Below are 23,805 nucleotides of genomic sequence, written 5' to 3'. Positions count from 1 at the left end.
AGAAATCTACAAACACATAGTTTAGATATTCAACTAGTCTGAAATTAAAACATGTAATGGAAGCAGAAACTGTCAAAAGGTAAAAGTGCACCATAATGGGTCTTTATTATCTCGCCTTAACTGAATGTTAAAAAAAAGCACAACAGCTCAGGAGTCTGGCTTTATAGTGCGGCATCACAAACCTCTCCATCCACTTCCTGTATTGATCTGTTTTCAAAACACATTCTGGAGTCATGTGGACGACCATCACTGCAGAGTCCTCTGTCCCTCCTGTCTGGTATCTAGAGACAACATTGAAATACTTTTATTTCACATAAAGAAACAAGCATTACTGAGTTTTCAAAAATAAATATGACTGATTATAACCTCCTCAGCTGCTGATTGGAGCAAACCGCCTCGATGAAGTCCTCAGACGGACACTCTGCGATAATAAAGGTCGGTCCCGGGTCAGCAGGAGTGCAGACCTGCTCCGGCCGGATCTAAAGACAACAGAGAGGAATAAGTGACCCGAAATAGTTTATAGATACAGGATAAAACATTGTATTTCATATCAGACAGAGCATCTGTGTACAGCACCTCTTTGCCTTCGTACATGACGCTTTTTCCGCACTTCAAAGACGCTATGAGAGGACCAATCACTGATGTGCCACTGTGGGAAAAAAAAGTTTCATTATAGTTATTTAAAAACTTTGTGAAATACAGAATTATTGTTCAGGATTTTAAATGATATAACTTTGTGTCTATTTTACAAGATCAGAAATTAAATATTTGAGGGTTTTGAATAGGTAACTGGACAATTTCTGACATTTCATGCATCAAACAGTTAATTGATTAATGTAAAAAAAAGTTGGCAGATGAATACAACATTTATAATTTGTAGTCACATGAATGGATTAATCAAAAATTATGGCAAAAAGTGCTATGGTAAATAATAATAATATTAAGTATTATTCAGTTTGACAATTTCAAAACCATAAAACAAAAATAAGTGCGTCATGATTAACTTCTAAATAGCTGTTAACAAATGTGTTGTTGTTATTATTATTATTAATATTAGTGTTTGAATGAAGTAAGATCTGATTGTTATCCACTGAGTTCAAACTTTTTGTAGTTATAGCTTTTGTTAATATTGAAATCAATAAAATCTGTGAAAATGCACCCATATATCTGCATAGTACCCTTATTAACAGATCAATCATCTGTTCTGTTGACTTTGTATTTTTTTTAAAGTCCACTCACACAGGCAAACCCAGCTCCCTTGCTTGAGCGACTAAGAAGTTTCCTTTCTTTGGGTGAAGCTGTGGATGGAAAGGAGAATGTCAGATACAACGTTCCCTGTTGTGAACTTCACACAGGATCATTTCTGAAGTTTCCTACCTTGCAGACGTAGGAAACAACCAAAGACGTGTCTCTGGTGACATTTCGTCTTTCGCCTACAAGACATTAGAAGAAACAAAAGTCACACATCACTGATATCACTGAAATATCAGTTCATTCGAGCTGAATTCAGCTTATTTATTCCCACCCTGCATTGCATTGTGGGACAACAGCGTCATCCAATTAATGATTTGAGACTTCCTATTATACTAGGGCTGCAACATCAACTCATCGATTATCAAAGATGTTGACAATGAGTTTTCATTATCCATTGGTGGGCTTTATGTTATGACTCATGTCTTCTATGATAGGACCTTGAATAGCTCATATCATGAATTACAGGAAATGACGATGCCTCATTTCCAGCATTTGAAACATTGATTAACAAAACAACAAAGCAAAGTGCAGAGGCTAACGTTTATTTTAAATGTCAAGTTGTTTAGAAGTAGTACAATAAGACAATAATGTAATAATTGTTGGTTGCAGCCCTTTACTAGCCTGATATCAGACCAAATAAAATCGTAAACGTGGGCATATTTAGAATCGGCAGTTGGACTTTTCAAGTCATGATAGCAACTAGAAAATGTGAAACTCACATCAATGCTTCCCTCAAGATGATGCGTAATAACTCTGGCCATCCTCTGACTCTTATGTAGTACAATTATTGGGTAAAATGCTGTCCAGTACATCAATTTAAGAACCAAAACCTTCTTAGGTATCAGCCTCAGCTGTATTTGTGTTCACTGCTAATAGGCTAACGTAAATGTTAAACAATATACCTGCAAAACATCCATACTTTAGTATGCTAATGTTAGCGCTTTAGTCTCCTGGCCTCACCTGGACTGTGTCCACGGCTGTTGCTGTAGGAGTCGTCTCTCCTGGGGGAGGGAGGGCTGCGGGACGGGCTGCTCCCACCCGATTTGGGGGAGAGCGATCTGTCGTCACCCTTCAACTGCGCTGCAGAGTGAAGACGGGAACGGGTTAGCTGCAAACCCAAAAGCACTTAAGAGGAAGTGTAAGTGAACATCAAAAGGATGGGGAAGGACTCACCAAATATTGGCACTTGATAAACTGTCATCGTTTCATCCGTGAACATCTCTTCGGTGTACGGTCGCAAAGCTAGGAGTGTATGATACCGTTAACATCAAACAGGACTCACATGATAATAAATATCGCTAATGAGTTTGGAAATGTAACATACACAGCTTGATGTCCTCCAGTGGTCCAGAAAACGACTTTATGGCTTTCACATAGTTCTCCTGTGATGGAAAAAGGCAGCGAAGAAGATGCATGATTATTCATCAAAATGTGTGAATTAGTATGGTTACAATTTGGATATTAAGATATTTGGTCATACATTTGTTGATATATGATTTATTCATATTTCTCAGCCCTACATACTGCAGGGTTGAGTTTCTCACCAGCTGTGGAGGTCCAGAGAGAACACACTCTGGCACACCTATGTCCTTTAGAGTCAATATCATCCCTGCAGCCGAAAGGAACACATTTAATTAAAATGTTCAGTCTCTGATGTGTCTTCAATCACTCAAAACAGGAATAGGAAATCCTTTACACTATAGAGGTGCAACTGTAAACAATAACTGTTTTTGATAAAGGGTTCAAAGTTTAAATCGCTGCAAATATAACACGTTTTTTTCAATATTTAATGTCCCTGCTTTCCTCGGTTCCATAATGTGTTGCAACTGGGAGGCACACTTCTCAATATTTTCTGACACATTTAATAGACCACACGATGACTCAATAAAATATATTTTTCAATTTTATAGTGGACATGCAAGACATAAAATCTGAATAAATTAAAATGTAAGATTAAAGTGATTAAAATAACCATTCAATTTAGAAGTATTAATTTGCTTGCATTAATTGAAACCGCAAAAATACTTTTTTAAAGAATATTAATTTAAAAAGGTCAAACTTTTGCAACTGTGTGTTGCTCTTCAAGTTGTTTATCCACACATCAAGCAGTACAAACTCATTATGAATGTTTGGTGATATAGTATGGCAGAGTAAAGTAACATGCAAGATGGATGAAAAAAAAACGGTCACTCTAAAGCTCTGTAAGGCTGAGGGCTGGTACTGACCTGATAACCCCCCCACATTCTCCCAGCTCATTCTGGTGAGTAAGATGTTGTCCAGTCCAGCAGCTTTCAGTCTGTCAGAGGAAAACACAACACTATTTACTATGTTTGACCTCACCCATCAGACTTACTTAGATAAACAACATCTGTTTAACCTATGGACAGTATAAAATGTGTTACTTACTTGTGTTCCTGCATCAGTCTCTGTGTTCCTTCTCCACAGTTGAACAGGTATCTGCAGTAGAGAGAGAGGGTGGGGGGGGGGGGGGGCACTCCATCAGTTTGCACGTGCTAGCATCTTTATATCAATCTGGCAGAGCTTCTAAGATTAATTGATTGCTGTTATCAAGGTTATCTATCAGAGTAGTATTCCATCAGGGAATCGGTGTATGGATATATCTATATTTATCTGCACTTTTTTTTTTTGTTTACATGTAAAGCACTCTAAACTACACTAGACCACTCCTTTGCTCCCTCCACTGGCTGCCAGTGGATGCAAGAATCCGCTTCAAAACACAGGTGCTGACCTACAGCGCTGTGAACGGAACAGCTTCTTCCAGGCCTTGGTTAAACCATGTACTCCAGCACATGCACTATGCTTGCCGTCAGCCAATCGGCTTGCTACTCCGTCACTGCGAGTGGGACCCAGGTACCCCTCAAAATCATGCCTGTTTGCTATCCTGGCTCCTAAATGGTGGAATGAGCTCCCCATTGACATCAGGACAGCAGAAACTCTGCATATATTCCGTCGCAAACTGAAACACATCTATTTCGACTGTACCTTAGCAAGTGAATTATTTCTGAAAAAAAAGGTCTTGTAACTAATTCACCAGCAATTCATATGATATGATCTTGCTAGAAGTGAATATATCTTCACTTTCCTTGTTGTTCGGAGTTTGATTCTTCATGGTTTTTTGACTTATTGTAAGTCGCTTTGAACAAAAGCGTCAATTAATTGATATGTAATGTAATATCATTTTGCATGATTTGGTCCTATACATCATTATGTTACATTTTGTTTTACTAAATCTTTTATCCGAAGATACTATACGTTCACTCACTTTTAGATTAAGAATTCAGAACAGCAAGAATGCTGCAGGTGCATTAGCTTCAAATAATCCAAAGCTTTTTAGGTACAACAACTTTTTGTATTATTTTGTTTTGACAGACAAGGTGCATTCATACATTTACATACAATCTTCTATTGCTGAAGAATTTCTGCTGCTTACAAATATTACTATATTACTAATGTTTCAATACTGTTGCCAATTTGTGTGTTTAATGTCAGGACCTTAATATACCCTTTACCACTTTGTACCTCAGATCATTACAGTGGTGTAAAGTAACTAAGTAGATTTACTTAGGTACAATTCTGAGGTACTTGTACTTTACTTGGGTATATTTCAATCTTTTGCTCCTTTATACTTCTACCCCAGGTACATTGTGTACTTTTACTCCATTATTTAATACCTTTAGTTACTTTGCAGATTTGGATTAATGATGTCAAATATAATCAAGTCTTAAATCAGACTTTAGTTCCACCTGGAGTAAATTCACAAGCTGCCTTGCAGTATACAAAGTCATTAAAACTAGCTGCCCCTTTAACAGCTTTGAGAACACTTTAATGGTCAATCATTATACTCAAACCATATCATATTATTCTGTAATGGACCAATCTGCATAATGAGTACTTTTACTTTCGGTACTTTAAGTATATTTTGATGCTAATACTTTTGCACTTTTATTTTAGTAACATGGTGAATGCAGGACTTTAACTTGTAACAGAGTATTTCTACACTCTGGTATTTCTACTCTAGTACTTCTCCCACCTCTGACCACTTTGTACCTCTGGTAATTACAGATGTGTTTTAGGATGCTTACACAGCCCTGGTTTCAAAATAACAGCATGGCTAACTGCTGACATGTTAGTGTGTACAGTACCTGTTGTAATCGGAGAACACATACAGGGAGGCAGCGTTGTCTCTGCTCCCAGCCCCGACCACCTGCAGGTACACGGTGGTCGGTCCGTGAACGTCCCCCCGTTTGCCCCGGCTCTCTTTGGTCTTCACCCGGCGCAGAGGCTCCTTATGCTTGGCTTTCTTCGGTCCCAGCAGCTGCCTCGTCTCCGAGGTGTTACTATAATTCGTAGCCATTGTGCGGAATAACTGGAAGAAAGTCCGGTGGAGAGTAAACTCACAGCGAGTGACAGCCGCAGACAGAGCTTTGCCTTTAATAAGCACAAGTGTAAAGGCCCTGAGCTTCGAATTGACCGTATTCATTATAAATACGCCACGGTCATTACAAAAAACAACACCGATTAATGACTTATTGCTCGTTTATACATTTCATCACGCTTTTCTTAAAACATTATTTACCTAAAAGCAACTAGATGGAGGCAAATTCAGCAGTGCTTTAGAGGTTGGTTGACACATGTGACATTTCTTCCGGCATCTAGTGATGACGTTCACGAGTCTTGTCGGCCATTGGTGGGTAGAATTATTTAGAAGGTTTGTTGACCAATCACAGGGGCGTTTAAATAGAGGGAGGCGGGGATATAACTACATGGATGGAGCAACTCTTTTTGGAGAGGGGTTTTAATCAGCAATGTATTTATTTATTGATTTATATATTTATGTATTTATTTCGCGCATATATTAGACTGTATGACATCCAGATAATCAAAAAGAATAGGACATTTGAAAGGAAAGATCAGGAAGCCTCCAGCTTATAAAATGGAGATACCTTCTGATTAAAAAGTAAAACATAAATACACAGCAACGCTTTCTTACATTAACAGGAATGTTACCAGTTCATTTGATATATATTATATATAAAAATATATATATTTAAAATTGTTTATTTGCATATTCATGTACAATTAAATCCATACATATACTTCCAATTAGTTTAAAGTTCATTTTATTCACATATATTATATCAATTAAATTAACAACATGCTGAATCCATATAAAATCACTTACAACATGTTACATAAGTTCAATAAAAAAATACTATTAGCCTACATCTAATACCACATTGGTAGTTAAGGATGTATTAGTATTATAACTTTTATTAAATAAAAATTCACTACACCTATTAGATCAAATCAGACCAATATTTTCATATAACATGAATTCAATAAAAAAAACTACATCTATTACATTTTACTAAATTGAAGAGCTATTAAGGACATTACTTTGACAAAAATTAACTACGACGACTAATACTTCCTCAAAATACAAAATATGCTTCACCAAATAAAAAAACACAAACAACACTTCAGAGATATCACAACTTGTTATCATTGGATCATCCCTGTTCCTGCTGCTGAACTCTTGGAGTTATTATATTTCCGACATGGCGTACTGGGACTCCATGGAGCTCAGGTGATCCTCGGCAGGCGCTTCAGCCGCCCTGTTCAGATTAAACACAACACAGCCATTAGTGATACAAACACACTTCAGAGTTGTACAGAGTACAGTTGTACAGTGTTTATTCACATATTTATTTATTGAAGGACTGACCTTGTTTGAACATTCAATCTGAAATATCCAGAGCAGAGATCAAGGGCCAGCTACTCAGTGTTTCATGTTGTCCTTTTTTTAATAGATACTTGTATACCTTTTTCAAAGCTCTGTGGTTTTTTCTCTTATCCTTTTTTTAATTTTTTTTTAACCTTTTAATTGTATTATTCTTGTGAGATTCTGTTATTTTATTTTATTTTCACACCTATTGTTATTTCCGTATATTATGTGGGAATAAGCACATTTAAGTAAAAATGTTGTTTTTATTATTTTGATTGTATCTTCTACAGTACTTAGTACAACTTTACGTAAAAAGAGTAGTGTTGGGAAAGCTCCATCATGTAAAGACAAAATGCTTTTTTTAAATACTCCCTAATAAAAAACACATTTGTGACAAAAAGGGGAATGACAAAAACACAGCATGTAAAATGAACACCTCTCCTCAAGCGCGTGGTCCATAACGGCCAGTTCCTTTTTAGACGGGTGGTGAATCATCGCCAAGCCAACGCAGTCTCCCAAAACATTAACGACGGTGTTGAAGCGGTCTCTGAAAGACATGAATCACAGTAAAGCTTAGTAAACTATGAAAGCAGAACCATAATACTGTTTGATGTATTACCACGTACTTATACAATTGACTATTAGAAGCAGAAAAACACAGCTGCAGCAATCCATGTCTGACTTTAATTAGAGATGGGGGAAGTACTCAGAGTTAATGTTACTCCAGGTGTAACTAAAGTGTTGAATATAATTCAAATCCTGAATCAAAATGTGCAAAGTAACTAAAGGTCAAAAAAGACATGCTGTGGAGTAAAAGCACACGACTTACCTCTGAATTATATTGGGATAGAAGTGCAAAATAGCAAAAAATGTAAATACTCCAAATACACTATTGTGGTTGTTAATTTGGATGATGTGTAGTGCAGCCCGTTGGAGAATAAAGTATGATAAACTTACAGCAGCCATTCCACCACCATCAGCATGAAGGCTTCCTTCACCGGCAGGCCCACGGCGGACAGCACGAAGAGGGTGGTCACCGCTCCTTCGGCGGGGATCCCTGACGCTCCGAGGCTGGACACGGCCGACATCACTCTGCAGGGCAAACACACACACAGAGGTTTAAAGGGTTTATGACATACTGTTGGGAAAATACTGAATGTACTCTTTCAATATCAGAGTAGCACATGATAACAAAGGCGCTACGTAGCTGTGTACATGACAGGATGTTAGGCATATGATAGCTAGGTGATTAACATGATGATTCAGCCTCTATGGAGGTAGACATATGACAAGCATGATCATTTCTGACGTGGGTCTTAGCTAATCTAATACTAAACATTGTATACTGCTTTGAACCAGCATTCCTCCATCTTGTGACTGTAATACACCCTCTCTTGTATATAAGCATGTGAAGGACACTGTTCTGGGAACTATTTGTACCAAATGCTCTGTTGTGTGATGACTACTTCCACTCTTACAAGGATAACAAATACATGTATCCTGATATTGAAGCTCAAGCCGGTGACATGTGATATTTTTCTAACACATACGCACACAGATTAGTAGGGTTTTTGATGATAAAAAAATGAAAACAGGAATCTTATCCCTTTTTCTGTTACCAACTTCCTGGTTTGTTTAGGGAGGCAGACAGTTTCCAAAATTGTAAGAGTGTGTTGAAGACTTTCCTTTTTCAATAAAGCCTATAGTTAGAGCTGGTTCGAGATACCCTTCGTTTGTCCAACTACATTTTATGGTATTTTACTTTATTATCTTTATTGCATTTGTACTGCCTTTTGGTGTATTTTATCTCGTTTTATTTGAATTTATTTTATTTTTGTTTCACGTTCTATCATGTATTTTATAATTTACTTGTAATTTTAATAATATTTTAAACTGTCATCTATGTTTGTTAATCTGTAAAGCCCACTGAGACAAACGTGTTTTGTGATATTGGGCTATATAAATAAACTTTGATTTGATTTGAAACTTTATGTCCCAGGCTCCTGCAACAGTCCAACACACATAAGCTTAAGTCGTATAATAAAATATATTGTAAATATTTGTATTGTATTTTTCTTTTTTTCGTGCAGCTCTTTCATTTTAATTCAAATATATTGCATATATTTTATTTTCCCATGTTTTTATTCCAAACTTATTTTATTCAATATTTATGTTTATTCATTATTTTTTTCTATATTTGTATTATCTCTTTCTATGTTTTGCAACAATACCCTAAACTAGTTGCTTGGACGTATAAACATCAATAACCAGATTCCAATTGTGACAAAAGGTTCTTCTGCGGTCATTGTTCTGTAAAGTTTGAAAAATACTTAATCTAGAGAGAGATTCAATAACTGCCACCTACGCAAGGGTGATAAGCTGGCTGACGTCCTTCATTCAGCTGGGCGATGAAAACGGCCGCGATCACCTCGTAAAGGGCGCTTCCGTCCATGTTCACGTTGGTCCCAATGGGCAGTATGAAGCGCGCGATCCTGTGGTCCATTTTGAATTTTTCCAAACAGCATCGCAGAGTGAGCGGCAGCGTGGCGGAGCTGGAAGACACAACACACACTTTACAGGTCAAAAAGAGGTGAAGTACATTTACTAAGGTCCCATGACATGGCCATTTCTACTGACCATAATTCCATTGTTGAGGTCTACTAGAATGGATTTACATTGTTCAATGTTCCAAAATCACATTGGTTTCTCATACAGCATCTATGTGCAGGCCATGACATTAAGGATTTTGGGAGATGGCCCTGTGGGCCATCTAAGCTAATTTACAGATGGCCCTGAGCCCAATAGAGATTGCCCTGAAAAATGTGCGTGGACGAAATGACACGAAGGGTTTGGGGGGCCTCCCCCTAGAAAAGAAAAGATGTTTGCAGGTCTTACTGTAGATGCTGTCTGGTGCATTCTCTCGACCAGTGGTTTTCAAAGTGTGAGGCGCGCCTCCCCTGGGGGGCGCCAGAGAGCTTCAGGGGAGGCGCAGCGTGAGACACAAAAGAACGAGAAAAAGACGAGTAAAGTGACACTTGCCCACTTGTGGCTGTCTGTGGAGACCGAGTTCCCCCACCTCGCCAAAAAGGCTGTAAAAGTGCCCATTCCCTTCACCTCCACCTACCTGTGTGAGTGAAGGTTTTCCGCATTGACTTTGATCAAAAGCAAGTACCGGTCAAGGCTGCAGCCAGAGGATGATCTGCGTTTATTCCTCCTATACTCATTGTTCCCACTAAAGTAGGGGTGAGTCTAATAAGGAGGCAAAGTTGACGTTCAGTGTGTTGCCGGGAGCATATAAGGATTTATCCACCGTGTTGAAAATGTTAAAAAGAATATGTCTTGAGAACACGGCGTGCGGAAATATACGGGTCGTGCTGCAGCTAGATGTGCCTGTCCTCTGTAAGAAGGTGTCGGCAACTGACATGCAAGGAAGAACGGCTGTCCACAGGCTGTTCCAACTTTAACAACTGTATTAACTTCCAGGGTAGTGAATTGAACATGCAATTGTAATTGGGTGTGTGGTATATTTTCATGCACGGACACGCATGTTCCACAACACACAAACTGAACAACACTCAATTTTTGGGTTTGGGGGGCCTCCCCCTAGAACATTTAGATTTTTGCAGGTCTTAGATGCTGTCTGGTGCATTCTATAGACTGAATTATAAGATGAACCACCACAATATTACAATTTCAATTGTATTCCTCATTTCACTTGTTTGTGTTTGCTCGCTTGCATGCCCTGCATAGCTATAATAAATACTTAAGTTGTTGGTCAAGACACTTTCCATCTGTTGAAGGCAAATGCCTTCCCAGATGTAAAAAAGTAGAAAACATTAAATTCAGTTATAACTGCCAAAACAAACATTATTTACGCTATTATGGCCCCTGTTAAAAATGTTTGTAATGTTATCTACTGTAAGTTGGTCGAAGGAATGCCTCCTCATCCAGAAGCTGACAGAGCAGACCCGAGCAGCCGAGTGCATCCGCGAAGCACGCACAATGGCGACGTACGAGTTCCCGTTAGCAAGCAAATCTAAATCTCTTTGGTCAAAATGTCCGGTCAAAATAATTTCCCTTTAGCGCAATAGAGAACCGCAGTGACGCGTCGTAAAACCCGGAAGTAAACTTCTTCCGGTTCCTTCGCGAAAAACCAATGCAAATTCTCCATAGGATTTTGGAAAATAACTCGAAATAAGGTCTGTGGTTGACATACATTTAAGAGAGGGATCACATTTTGTTCAGCCGGATAATCTCCACATGTCAACCCTACTTTTATAATTTTTGAATCATAAATCTAGTCGCCAAAAGCTAAATGCTAACGTTATGCTATAAACGAACTACAAGCCAGTACAGCAGCAGGGTTGCACGACTTCAACGTCACGCCAACTTAAGATCGTTTCAACTGACTTTCACTGAAACTGCACTTTGAACACTTTAAATATATTAACATTTTAAACTGTATACCCCGGTTATCTAGGCCCGTTTTGTTTAATTTATACCACGTTTATCTAGGCCCTTTTTGTTTTTTGTATACATGTCACACTGTGGGAAACGATATTTCGATATTTCCGGATGTATAACACATGTAGAATTTTTGACAATAAAGCTGAATTTGACTTTCACGTGCTTGCATATTTGAACAAAGCTTTTCATTTTAGCCACACTGGATTGAACTAGAAATCATGGCTGTGTTAATTACCAGTCTGATATCGTTTTACAAAGATGACAAGAAGAGTGTAGATAGAGGAGAGAACCACTACAAGTCAGGACACGTTACAGTGCAGCCTAGATGAAGGTGTGCTTACCGGTGTTGTCAGGGCTAGCATGAGGGACAAGGTTTATAGGTGAGTAGTGATAGCAAGAGTACCGTTAACCTAGAGTTAATTTATTCACATTAATTCCCATCAACAAATCAATTGTATGTGTCACATGAAATCTTTATTAGGCAAGGCAAGGCAAGTTTATTTATATAGCACTTTTCAACACAAGGCAATTCAAAGTGCTTTACAAAAAATGAAAGACATTAAGAAAATGGCATTTAAAATCAGTCATTAAAAAGAAAAGCTAATAAAATAAACATTAAAAGAAAAAATACATGGATAAAAGTTACAGTGCAGTCTAAGATATGAATAGTTCAATTAAAAGCAGCGACAAAAAGAAAAGTCTTCAGCCTGGATTTAAAAGTAGTAAGAGTTGCAGCGGACCTGCAGGTTTCTGGGAGTTTGTTCCAGATATTTGGAGCATAATAACTGTACGCTGCTTTACCATGTTTAGTTCTGACTCTGGGGAAAGAAAGCTGACCAGTCCCTGAAGACCTGAGAGATCTGGATGGTTCATCATTTAGCAGGAGGTCAGAAATACATTTTGGTCCTAAACCATTCAGTGCTTTATAAACAGCAGCAGTATTTTGAAATCTATTCTTTGACACACAGGAAGCTAGTGTAAAGACTTCAGAACTAGAGTGATGTGATCCTCTTTCTTAGTGTCGGTAAGGACTCGAGCAGCGGTGTTCTGAATCAGCTGCAGCTTTCTAATAGATTTTTTAGTGAGACCTGTGAAGACACCATTATCTTCCAGTAGTCCAGTCTACTGAAGATAAAAGCATGGACACATTTTTCCAAATCCTGCTGTGACATTAGTCTTTTAATCCTAGATATGTTCTTTAGGTGATAGTAAGCTGATTTAGTAACTGTTTTAATGTGACTGTTGAAACCAATAACTCATTTAACCCGCTGACAAGAGAGCCCACCTCCGAAGATCGTGACTGGCTGAGGGACAGACTCGGGGGCAGGTTCTCAGGAATGTCTTGGCTTCTCTCCCCCGAGCCAGAAGAGGAACACTACAGCTTGGAAACACTTACTGTTCCTGAAATGATCAAATCTGTTGGGCATCAGGGACCTGAGGAAATTGTGGCAAGCATGGCATTGTCTGAAGAGCAACAGAGGGCAATTCAGGTGGCTACCACTGGTCAGCGAACCAACCCAAACTGGCATTTGTTCAGGAAAGGAAGGTTGACTGCCAGCAACTTTGGAGCTGTCCTGAGGTCAAAGCGTGTGACTGCTTCCTTTATTGCCAGGGTGCTAGGGCAACAACAGGCCCTTGATGGTGTTTTGTCTGTACAGTGGGGGACTATGAATGAAGGTGAGGGCGTCAGGGCATTCACCACTGCAACTCCGATGCAGGTCCATGAGTCAGATTTGTGGCTCTCCCTATCAGGATTGTTGGGGACATCTCCAGATGGTCTGGTAGGGTCTTCCGCTTTGCTGGAGGTAAAGTGTCCCTACGGAGTCAGGGAAATGACAATTAGTGAAGCATTGCAAATCAAGGGCTTCTGTGTCAGTAAGGAAGGAGAAACATTCAGCCTGCGTGAGGAACATCCTTACTGGCACCAACTGCAAGGTCAGCTTCACCTCACTACAAGGAAGAAGAAATCAAAAAATTGTGAATTGTTTTTAATTTACATTTACTCGCCTTTGCAATGTTGTGGTTGTTAGAGTGTTAGGTTTCCTGTCAGCTCGTCTGTTGGGAAGATATAAAATATTAGTTTCATGGAAGTCACACCGTCACATATGTACTGTAAGAGCATTAAGACATACAGTACATAGGCTAAAATAAAACATCTAAAGATATAACCTTGCACTTTGATAAGTCTCGTGAACATTTTTACTATTTTGACATTTTTATAGATGAAAATTGAACTAAAGAAATAAATGGTAGATTAATCCATATTGAAAATAGGTGTCAGCTGCTACAATAATTATAATAGTTTTATTTCTTAATTAATTAAGATAAGATATTACTGTATTGATCCTAATTTGGGAAATGTTTGTGTTGCAGCAGCATAACAAGAAAAACAAAATATAAGTTATTATATATACAAAAGTATGTGAGGGATGGAATATTAAATTGAATATAAATGAAAAATGTAAATGTGATTTTACGTCCAAGAGAAGCTATGGAGCAGAGAGTTCTCTTCCAGCCAGAGGTGATTTGTTATTAGTTCAATATGTCAAACTGATTTCCCTGACTACAATCTTTAGTTACATGGTGAAACGTTATGCTGCTTGTACTAATAAGACTTATCATATAAGCCACAAAGGTTTTAATAGGATGTATTCATTATCTTTACTTATGTTGCGGTCTTTTCAGCAGCGCCATCTCTATAACGGCGATACAGTCACTACCCATTATTTACATTTCACCGTGACATGGACAAAAATGTAACGTCAGCTTACCTCATGGCACGAATCCAGACTCTCCTTTGGAAAACATTGGCCGGGAAACGATAGAACAAGCACGTTTCATGCGAAGACCTGTGGCTGCAACCCGGAGCAAAGCAACAAACCATTGCGTAGCTAACTAGTAGCGCTAGCTTTAGCTAACGTTAGCCAACGAAACGAACTGCCGAGTAAAATTGGAAAACACTGGTAATTAATTATTCTATAATTTGTAAAACTACGGTGTTAAAAACGACAATTTCAAAAATACAGATTTGAATGGTCAGATATACAGATACTAAAGATAGGCAGGTACTTGCTTTCAAGCAGAACACAGGGGAAAACAAACTTAGCGGGAGTGTTTACGTGTTCGGCGTAATGACGTACAACGGCCTCGACAATTTCTGTAGTCCTATTCAGCCATTCGGTAACAACCATCGTTTTTCAGACACGTAAACTCTTCAAAAATTCCCAGTGGGGTCACTGCTGATATATTTAATGTCGTAGAACAAAACGTGATTTACCTCTTAAATTTGTGTCAACCACAGACCTTATTTCGAGCTATTTTCCAAAACCCTATGGAAAAAATGCATTGCTTTTTGAGGAAGGAACCGGAAGTGTTAAAAATGCTAACTTATTTCCGGGTTTTACGACGCGTCACTGCGGTTCTCTATACCGCTTCAGTTGCGCCACTTATGTGACAGACAAGAAGAGTATGTGACAGACAAGAGTAGTCAATTCTAATGTGTAACACTTAATGTGGAGAAAGAGATGTGCTGTATGGGTTGATTGTGCGTTGATCTGTTGATAATGCCTCGGGGTTCCGGTGGGCATGTAAACAAATGCATAATGCTGCGCTATACTTTGTGGCCTCACCCAGTTGCATAGCGACACTTATTGTTTAGGTCAAGGTGCCTTTTAATAAGCAGGTAGTCATATCATTAGCTAAAACTAGCTGGATCTGATCGATATGGACATAAACGCGAGTGAAGTCTAATCTGAAGGGAGAGAGAGATCAGCTGCTGCTGATGAGTCGACACGCGGCTCTGCATGATCACATGCAGCGGTGAGCGGAACAAAACACACACCTCAGGTTAGAATATCACACGTAGCTATTTTAATTACCTCTCAAACTACCTAAACTAGTTATAGATATGTTTAGTTTTACTGTCGGGTCACTCATTACTGGATCCGCGAGCTGCATGATACTGGTATAATAGATTGCAACCAGAAGGTGAGGCTTCATGGCCCGAGCTAAATACTAGATTGCCCCGGGCCATCGGGCAGTCCTTAATGTCGAGCCCTGATGTGTATTCACTCTCTATACTAAACGGCTTGTTGGAGCTCCTGCCCCCCCCCTCCCTATGAGCCCACTGTGCTCTGATTGGTCAGCACGCCCACTCTGTTCTAATGAGTCCACCACCGTGACAGCGAAACATCAGTGATTATGTGTTACAATCAACAAGTCCTCCAACTCTTACAGTACGACCAAATAGGTTGATTGTTCTGCAGCTTATTGAACTATAGTAACGTTTTTAAAGTTTAGCACCTCTAGTGGTCGTGGAAGAAACAACAATTTTCGGCAATTGCAAACGCTCCGGAGGGTCGTAGATTCACAAATAACCCTCTCTGGAAAATCCTAAATTGTAGAATAGTTTGGCCATTAAAATGTTTTTTTATGTATGTAAGGAGGGTCAGGCCGATTGTCGAACCTCAAATTGAGGAGGAACAATGCGGATTCCGTCCTGGTCGTGGAACGATGGATCAGCTTTTTACTCTCGCAAGGATCCTGGAGGGGGCCTGTAAGTACGCTTATCCGGTCTACATGTGTTTTTTAGACTTGTAGAAGGCGTATGACCGAGTTCCCATGGAGTTACTGTGGGAGGTGCTTCGGAAGTATGGGGTGAGGGGGTCTCAGGGCCATCCAATCTCTGTACTCCCAAAGCGAGAGCTGTGTCCGGGTCCTCGGCAGTAAGTCGGACCCATTTCCGGTGAGGGTTGGCCTCCGCCAGGGCTGCGCTTTGTCCCCAATCCTGGTTGTAATATACATGGATCGGATTTCGAGGCGTAGTCGTGGGGGAGGGGGTCTGCGGTTCGGTGGACTAAGGATTGCACCACTGCTTTTTGCAGATGATGTGGTTCTAATGGCTTCATCGGTCTGCGACCTTCAGCACTCACTGGATCGTTTCGCAACCGAGTGTGAAGCGGCTGGGATGAGGATCAGCACCTCCAAATCTGAGGCCCTGGTTCTCAGCAGGAAATCGATGGACTGTCCACTCCAAGTAGGGAATGAGTCCTTACCCCAAGTGAAGGAGTTCAAGTATCTCGGGGTCTTGTTCTCGAGTGAGGGAACAATGGAGCGTGAGATGGGCCGGAGAATCGGAGCAGCGGGAGCTGCTTGACTTCACCGTTGTGACGAAAAGGAAGCTGAGCCAGAAGGCAAAGCTCTCTGTCTACCGGGCCATTTTCGTTCCTACCCTCATGGTCATGAAGGATGGGTCATGACCGAAAGAACGAGATCGCGGATACAAGCGGCCGAGATGGGTTTTCTCCGCAGGGTGGCTGGTGTCTCCCTTAGGGATAAGGTGAGAAGTTCGGTCATCCGGGAGGGTCTCGGAGTTGGACCGCTCCTCCTTCGCGTCGAAAGGAGCCAGTTGAGGTGGTTCGGACCTTGTTAGAATGCCACTTGGGCGCCTCCCTAGGGAGGTGTTCCAGGCACGTCCAGCTGGGAAGAGACCAAGTGGTAGACCTAGGACCAGGTGGAGGGATTATATCTCTTCGCTGGCCTGGGAGCGCCTTGGGATCCCCCAGTCAGAGCTGGTTGATGTGGCCAGGGAAAGGAAAGTTTGGGGCTCTCTGCTGAAACTGCTACCCCCGCGACCCGGCCACGGATAAGCGGGAGAAGATGGATGGATTTTATGTATGTAACACTGACTTTGAACCCCCTTGTGGCCCCCCTAAAAATTAAAAGTTTATGATTAAACAACTTATTGGTTGACGGAATAGGCGGACACCCGTACAGTAGAGATTTAACTGTTCATTGACTTTATTTATAAATATATATATATATATATATATATATATATATATATAAATGATATGGTCAGTGGCGACTGGCCCCCTAGGCAAATGCAAAAAATAAATAAAATATATTTTAAGATATTGTCATGTGGATTTTCCTGTCATGTTGACAGATTATCATCATGTAGGCGTTGATAAAAGCTCATTCTAATGTTGTGTGTATGAAGGTACGAAATAAAGTTTTGCATTGCCTATCGTGCTATTTGTGTTTATTCTTTTAATAACACAGCGATAAGAAACAATAAAAATGTGCCTACATAACTGTCAGTTGTAGCCCTAGCATTAGTATTGGTTATAGTAACAGCTACAACATTAAAATACTTCTCGGCAGATTGAGGAGGATAATGGGAGAATGAACAGAGGTGCAGAAACATCCATCAGAATAATAATTACTTTATTTGTATAGCACCTTTCATACAGGGGATTGCAGTTCAAAGTGCTTTACATCAGTAAGAAATAAGATATAAAATCAGTGTAAAACAAGCAGCAAGAGCAAAGCATAAAGTTGGATAAAATAATGTAGATATATTATATATAGTAATCCCAACAGGCCACCTCGTTTATGGTTTGATTCAGTTTTAGTAGAATATAAAATACATGAATGAATGATGAAATGAGCACTTAAAGTGCAGACATACTATAATTATATTGAGGTACTTGAGACTAATCCTGCGACTTTATAGTTCTGCTCCACAACAGTTCGAGAATGAAGAAACCATCACGTATGAAAGGCTACATGTGAATAGAGGGGCAGAAAACCGGCTTGTTCATTTACATTTCAATCTTGAACAATAAACAGCGGTAGACAGTATCTCATTTAGTATCATCATCCTGCGCTTCGCCGGAGGCCTTCGAGTGCTGAGTGTGCTTGTCCTCTCTCCGAGCGGTGCCGGTGTTGTGCAGATGGTGGATTCTGCCAGGGGAGTTCAGGGCTCAGCATCAAAGTGGAAGGACTCCTCGGTGGTGCTGGTCGAGGTTTCACTGCTGGTGCCACCGGGGGTTGATTATACAGCCACCGGACATTCCTTAATTATTTTACAGTTAGTTGGATTTAATACCATGGCTTCTTAAAACTGTTTACTAAGCATTCAAAACAAAACAATACCCTGAAATATGTGTGCCATTAGTCCGGGGTGTGGTCAAGTGTGAGAGGCACATTGTAGACACATTGTGATGGCTCTATTCAGATGCTAAAGACATACTTCTAGAAGATTCAGAACACTACAAAATATAATCAAGACATATTTTATCATGTATTATTATAGGTTAAGATAAAAGCGTTATTGATCCCATGGTGAATTTCATAAGCTACCCAGCAGTATATCATGTCATTTAAATTAGCTCTTTTACCAGCTGCAACATTAAGGTGATGAGCACATCAATAATTATAATACAATAATATATATATTATTCTGTTATTGTTATATTTACCACTGTAACCACCAAATGAATGCAAATAATGTTTTTGTAAATGAAAGAAGCCAGAAACACTTATTTGTACTCAACAAATAAAATAGTTACCGTGATGGTGAGGTTCGAGGTACTCTCCTTCCTTCTTGTGTAGGGCTCTAAAAACTGCAGCCTGGTCAGGATCCACTGCTGTCTGCCAGTCCTTTGTGCTCCACAACTACCTGAAGGGGCAAGTTTCCTGTACCGGGTGTACTGGGTTTGCAGAGAATCCCACTTGTTCCTCAGCTCTTTCTCTGAAGCACACAAATAAACGATGTAAGCATTGTGGCTAGTTAGCATGTCCAATTCATATCTATATGCAGTGCCAAACTGCACAGCTAGCAACAGCTAGCAACAAGATAACAACAAAACACAAGGTTGAAATAACAAAATTACATTTCACGTTAACGTCACTGTACGCTGGCAAACAATAAAAAGCCAACAGTATCTGCTAAAGAGCTCAATTGATGAAAAAGATAATCTTACCCGAGAAACCTAGTTGCGTTTCAATATCTCGCCAGAGTCCGGTTTTCACTACTCGTTTCGAGTACCTTTTCTCTGTGATGTCGTACAGAGCTGACCTCTCCTGGATCAAGGTGATGAGCAGGTCTTCGTTTCCGTCATTCCAGATCGCCATGATGAGATGAAAATGAATAGCAGTCTGTGTGTGCCTTCTTAAATCGTTTGTTTACGTCCCTCACTTCCGTTTCGCTTCTCATGCACTGATTCGCTAGCTGCACAGCCAATCAGAGTGATTGCTTGGTCCGACTGCCTGACCCGATGCATCGGGTCAGGCAGTCCAAATAAGGCGTGTCACGGCTGACGGTGCGGGACACACCAAATTGAGTTTGGGAAACAGGACACGCTTTGTCTTCCGACTAACGAAAACGGCCGAAATCGGCCTGGTGTGTCAGGGCCTTTAGTGCAAAACATTTACTATAACTTAAGATGAAGCTAACAGTAATACGTTTTATTTTGAGTAATTGAATGTTAAAGGGGACCTATCGTGCAAAATGCACTCTGGTACGTGTTGTATACATGAATATGTCTCCCCGGTGTGTCAGGGAACTCACCAAGTGTCAGAAAATACAACCCTCCCTCTTTTCCTCCATACCCAAATCTCAAAAAAAGGGTCTGTAACCATAGACTGTATATATAAATGGATGTAGTGTCCGTGACGTCACCCATAGGATTCTGCAGAGTTGCCGAGAAGCCCTTAGTAGGCGGAGTTGGCCACTAACGGCTCGACAGTGACGTCAGAGTTCAACTCCCGCCTACTCCAGCCTGCTCCAAATAAGGGCAAAGAGGCGGAGCCGAGGCGGGACCTGCTGCCTCCGAACTGGAAGTAAACAGAGCTAGCTCAGGCTAAGAAGCTAAGCTAGAATGAAATACATGCATACCAAGTTACTGCCAACAGTGTAGTTCCCCTATATAAACGTTACATTCATAATCAAACGAGAGAATCTGCAAGAGAATTAGCTATATTTTGTTATTCTTAATGCTTGTCATTCACACGTTAAGAAAAGAAGTACCGATACATAGCAGAACAATTGTGGCGATGTTCAGCTTAATAAGCCTTGTTCAACATAATTTATTTAGCTAATACTACAGCAGGTGAACCAAGTCTGCGTTTCGCTGCATTCCTTGATCTCCAGTTATAACGACGGATTCCATCGCCCGGACCTAACGGAGCCGCAGTGGGCTAGCTCCGGGACGCCGGCTGGAGCTAGCCCCCTGCGGCTCCGTTAGCTCCGGGGGCCACCACTGGGATAATTGGGTCCCCTATTAACATTTGCTCCCGTTTAGCATTATGGGCGTCATAGCCATAGACTATAAAAGTCTTACCCAAGGCTGAATCATAAACTAAAATGTATATGTATGTATAAAGGGTTACGTCCTTAGCTGGCTAATAAGTAACAAGCTAAGCTAGCAAAGACCACAAACACCTGCGAACGGGATTAACATGTATAATATTATCATTTTAGACTTCTTGGAAGTTCTGTTCGTAGTATATTCAAGCGCACAGCACGACATTTTAATTGTCTGGTATTTGTAACAATATTCCCTAAAAGGCACAATCACCACAAACACGGCTAAAGCTAAAGGGTCAAGTACAGTACTATGACTAACTAACGTTGTAGCCTCTATGGTTGTAGCATAGCAGAGTGAACAAGTTGCTGTTAGCTGACAGTGAGGCATGTACATGTCCATCAAAGTGACCACACCCTAATTTATGCAAAAACTTTAAGACCTAATATAAATAAAAGGGTCGTGTTAGAAAACAATTCACTCACAGATTCATAATCATGAAGGTGGAATCTAAGTATATCGATAATAATATTTATTGCATCCATGGGTAGAAACATGTTTTTTTCTGCTGTAAAGTTGGGCATTTTAACATGGGGGTCTATGGAAATTGCTCCTTTCTGCAGTCAGTCCCTAGCGGCCCATGTATGAACTGCAGTGTGTTGCACTTCCGTATTGGCGTCCCGGCTGTTCCCCAGAGTTTGCCGCTTGGCTGTAAAGGATCTGATACAGACTGATACAGATTTGAATTATTTTCTACGTCACAAAAGGGGTGCTCCGCTTAGTGGTCAATTCTCCACCTATCAGGGGAATGAGAGGTTGGGCCACGGCAGGCCATTGCCGCTCGAAAGCTCTGGAGACGCTGTAGTACATATGCCAGGCCTGTAAGTGGCACTGTAGTCTGCCACAAAAGCAGCGAAGAAGACTTCCCTTGCATGGTTGCCCTTCTGTTTATTCTCCGCTGTGGCTCTTTTTCTCCCTCCCAGAGGCAAGCGTTTGCGCCTCCTGCTTTAAAAAAATTAATAATGACTATATAATCATATGTAAGGGATAATGTGCTGCGACGCGGTCATTATGGGGAAAAGAACACCGACAGGCTGATCAGGAGCCCGACGCGAAGCGGAGGGATCTAGATCGGCGCTGCACATTATCCCGCTTATTACATGGCCACATTCTCAACAAAGTAACGATATGACGATATTGAAATGCTTTTATGGATTTAGAAAATTATTTTACTGATTTAAAAAATAGTTGTATGTAGGCTTGGGCGGTATGACGGTATTACGGTATACCAGGGTATTTCGAAATACCGTCGGTATGATTTTCAATACCGTGACGTCACAGACTGTGCGCCAAATCACAGATGCGTTTCATTCTATTACACTGACACAGAGTTTTGACAGGGACGACATTGGTTGTAATGCACAGCACGCGCCAGCAGAGGGCAGGGGAGGGCAGTCCGTCTTTCCCGCTCTCAGAGCTCAGCACAGAGCTGAGCTGAGCAAGATGGCGGCAGCATTTGCCGGCCCCGAACTCGGACAACTAGTAAAAAAGAAAAATATCTCTGCGCCTGTTTGGGACTATTTTGGGTTTACTCGTCGCCAGTGACTTCATCCAGCAGAACGAGAGACAGAGGCACTTTTTTGGGAATGTTTAAGACGGGGTGAGTGAGTGTTGACATTTTTTAATCCTATGCAACTGGTTGATGGTTTTGTAGTCGAGGTCGGACGGTTTTAAAAACGAAAGCATTTACGTGCTAAACATTCACGCGAGTAATCCAATGAATCAAATGGAAATAAGGTTTTTAACACTTGCACGGAATAATATTGCCAAACTAGTTAGTGAATATAGCAAACTTTATTCAATAAGTAAAGTATTTACTCCCGGAAAATGTTTATGTATGATGATATATTGTTAACTTAGCTCACTATGGAAACAACGTCGGACATCTACAAACGCGTCCTATATCCGATCTCAAAATGTGCCATTTGCACAATGTGTCATGTATGCAGCCCTTGTTTTGCACCTACGCGCACGTCGCGGCACTTTGCGAGCGTCTACCGGCTCGGGCGGCATTTTACACCGAACATATAATATACTGTTCGAAACATCTATTTGCCCCGAACGCCACCTCACTCAAGTCGACCCAAGTCATACCGTCAGTGGCGGCTGGTGGAAAATATTTTTGGTGGGGCTGTTGATACAGTGAGTAAAAAAAATTTTGGGGGGAGAAATGACCCCTTAAATTGGGACTGATACCGTCATATACCGTATACCACGGTATGATGTCAGCAAGGTATGACGGTATGAAAAAAATGATACCGCCCATGCCTAGTTGTATGTATTGATTTAAATTGACATGCATCCACTAAGAAAAATAATCCGTTGTTTGAACGTAGCAACGGCAAGAACTGCTTCGATAGCATTTTTGATGAGCTTTTTGATTACAGATTTGACAACATCGTTGCTTGTTTTAAAAGTAGCACAATTCATTATGTCAAACCTTGGAAAGTATCTAGATATCCCTGCCCTAATGCCAAAGTAACTGGCAACTGAATATGTGTCGCCGTTTGATGTCTATGTCTGGACCGCTGTGTAAAAAGGAGGGTTTCTGCCCCGTTACTTCTCTTCTTACTTCTATAAGAATAAAACAGGGAGGACGGAGATCTCTTTTTCTCCCCCTCTTCTGACAGCCCAGCAGCTGATCTCAAAGCAAGCTCCCCTCTCCTGCAGGGGGGCGTGTTCAGAATCAGCCCCCTGCAAAAAACAGCGCTGGAAAGAGCAAATAGAGCAAAATGAGGCATGGCTAAAATGCAGGATCTGTTTGGTATTTTGGAAAAAAAACTATATTTATATATGCATGGCCCTACAATATATTGTTCAAATATAGCATGATATGTCCCCTTTAAATTGTAACGACGTTGCTGAAACAAATACTGTCATTGGAATGATTCTGTTACTGAAACTAAAAACTGTAACTATAAGTATCTGCAGGGTTCTCACACCTTTTCCAAAGTCAAATGCAAGCACTTTTCAAGCATTTTCAAGGTGCATTTTCAAGCTTTTCAAGCATCTTAAAGCTGTTGTAAATTACATATTTATATGCACATACTTATACTCAAATTATTATTTCGCTATCTAACATTAAATCAGATGTTCTTTATGCTATAAACAACCAAATGTGTGTTTCATAATAGCATTCTACATGAGGATGAACAATTAAAGAAAAGAACACTAAGTTTAATATTT

At 40.4% G+C, this 23,805-nt stretch overlaps 2 protein-coding genes across 3 annotated transcripts in view; both read right to left on the bottom strand.

The window, feature by feature from the left end:
- The window catches only part of elac2 (elaC ribonuclease Z 2), a 31,513-nt gene extending 25,544 nt beyond the window's left edge, over window positions 1-5,969 (bottom strand). Inside the window, exons 1-13 of one of the 2 annotated variants that reach the window (XM_079646893.1) lie at window positions 5,852-5,969; window positions 5,418-5,641; window positions 3,661-3,711; window positions 3,480-3,550; window positions 2,799-2,863; window positions 2,579-2,636; window positions 2,428-2,496; window positions 2,215-2,334; window positions 1,378-1,433; window positions 1,240-1,298; window positions 577-649; window positions 367-479; window positions 183-281 (exon numbers count right to left, since the gene is read on the bottom strand). In XM_079646893.1, coding sequence (XP_079503019.1) covers window positions 183-281; window positions 367-479; window positions 577-649; window positions 1,240-1,298; window positions 1,378-1,433; window positions 2,215-2,334; window positions 2,428-2,496; window positions 2,579-2,636; window positions 2,799-2,863; window positions 3,480-3,550; window positions 3,661-3,711; window positions 5,418-5,629 — 1,046 coding nt within the window. In that variant the 5' untranslated portion in view covers window positions 5,630-5,641; window positions 5,852-5,969. Of the gene's footprint in view, window positions 1-182; window positions 282-366; window positions 480-576; window positions 650-1,239; window positions 1,299-1,377; window positions 1,434-2,214; window positions 2,335-2,427; window positions 2,497-2,578; window positions 2,637-2,798; window positions 2,864-3,479; window positions 3,551-3,660; window positions 3,712-5,417 lie in introns of both variants that reach the window. The other variant, XM_079646892.1, reaches the window with a different exon arrangement.
- A 409-nt stretch (window positions 5,970-6,378) lies between these two features.
- Window positions 6,379-23,805, bottom strand: part of LOC307016658 (excitatory amino acid transporter 3-like) — a 44,095-nt gene continuing 26,668 nt past the window's right edge. The window contains exons 10-13 of the mRNA XM_079645865.1: window positions 9,366-9,552; window positions 7,958-8,092; window positions 7,437-7,547; window positions 6,379-6,890 (exon numbers count right to left, since the gene is read on the bottom strand). Coding sequence (XP_079501991.1) covers window positions 7,524-7,547; window positions 7,958-8,092; window positions 9,366-9,552 — 346 coding nt within the window. The 3' untranslated portion in view covers window positions 6,379-6,890; window positions 7,437-7,523. The remainder of the gene's footprint in view (window positions 6,891-7,436; window positions 7,548-7,957; window positions 8,093-9,365; window positions 9,553-23,805) is intronic.

This window comes from Notothenia rossii (genome assembly GCF_949606895.1).
Source record: "Notothenia rossii genome assembly, chromosome: 8".
Lineage (NCBI taxonomy): Eukaryota > Metazoa > Chordata > Actinopteri > Perciformes > Nototheniidae > Notothenia > Notothenia rossii.
This window is presented reverse-complemented; position numbering and strand designations above follow the sequence as displayed.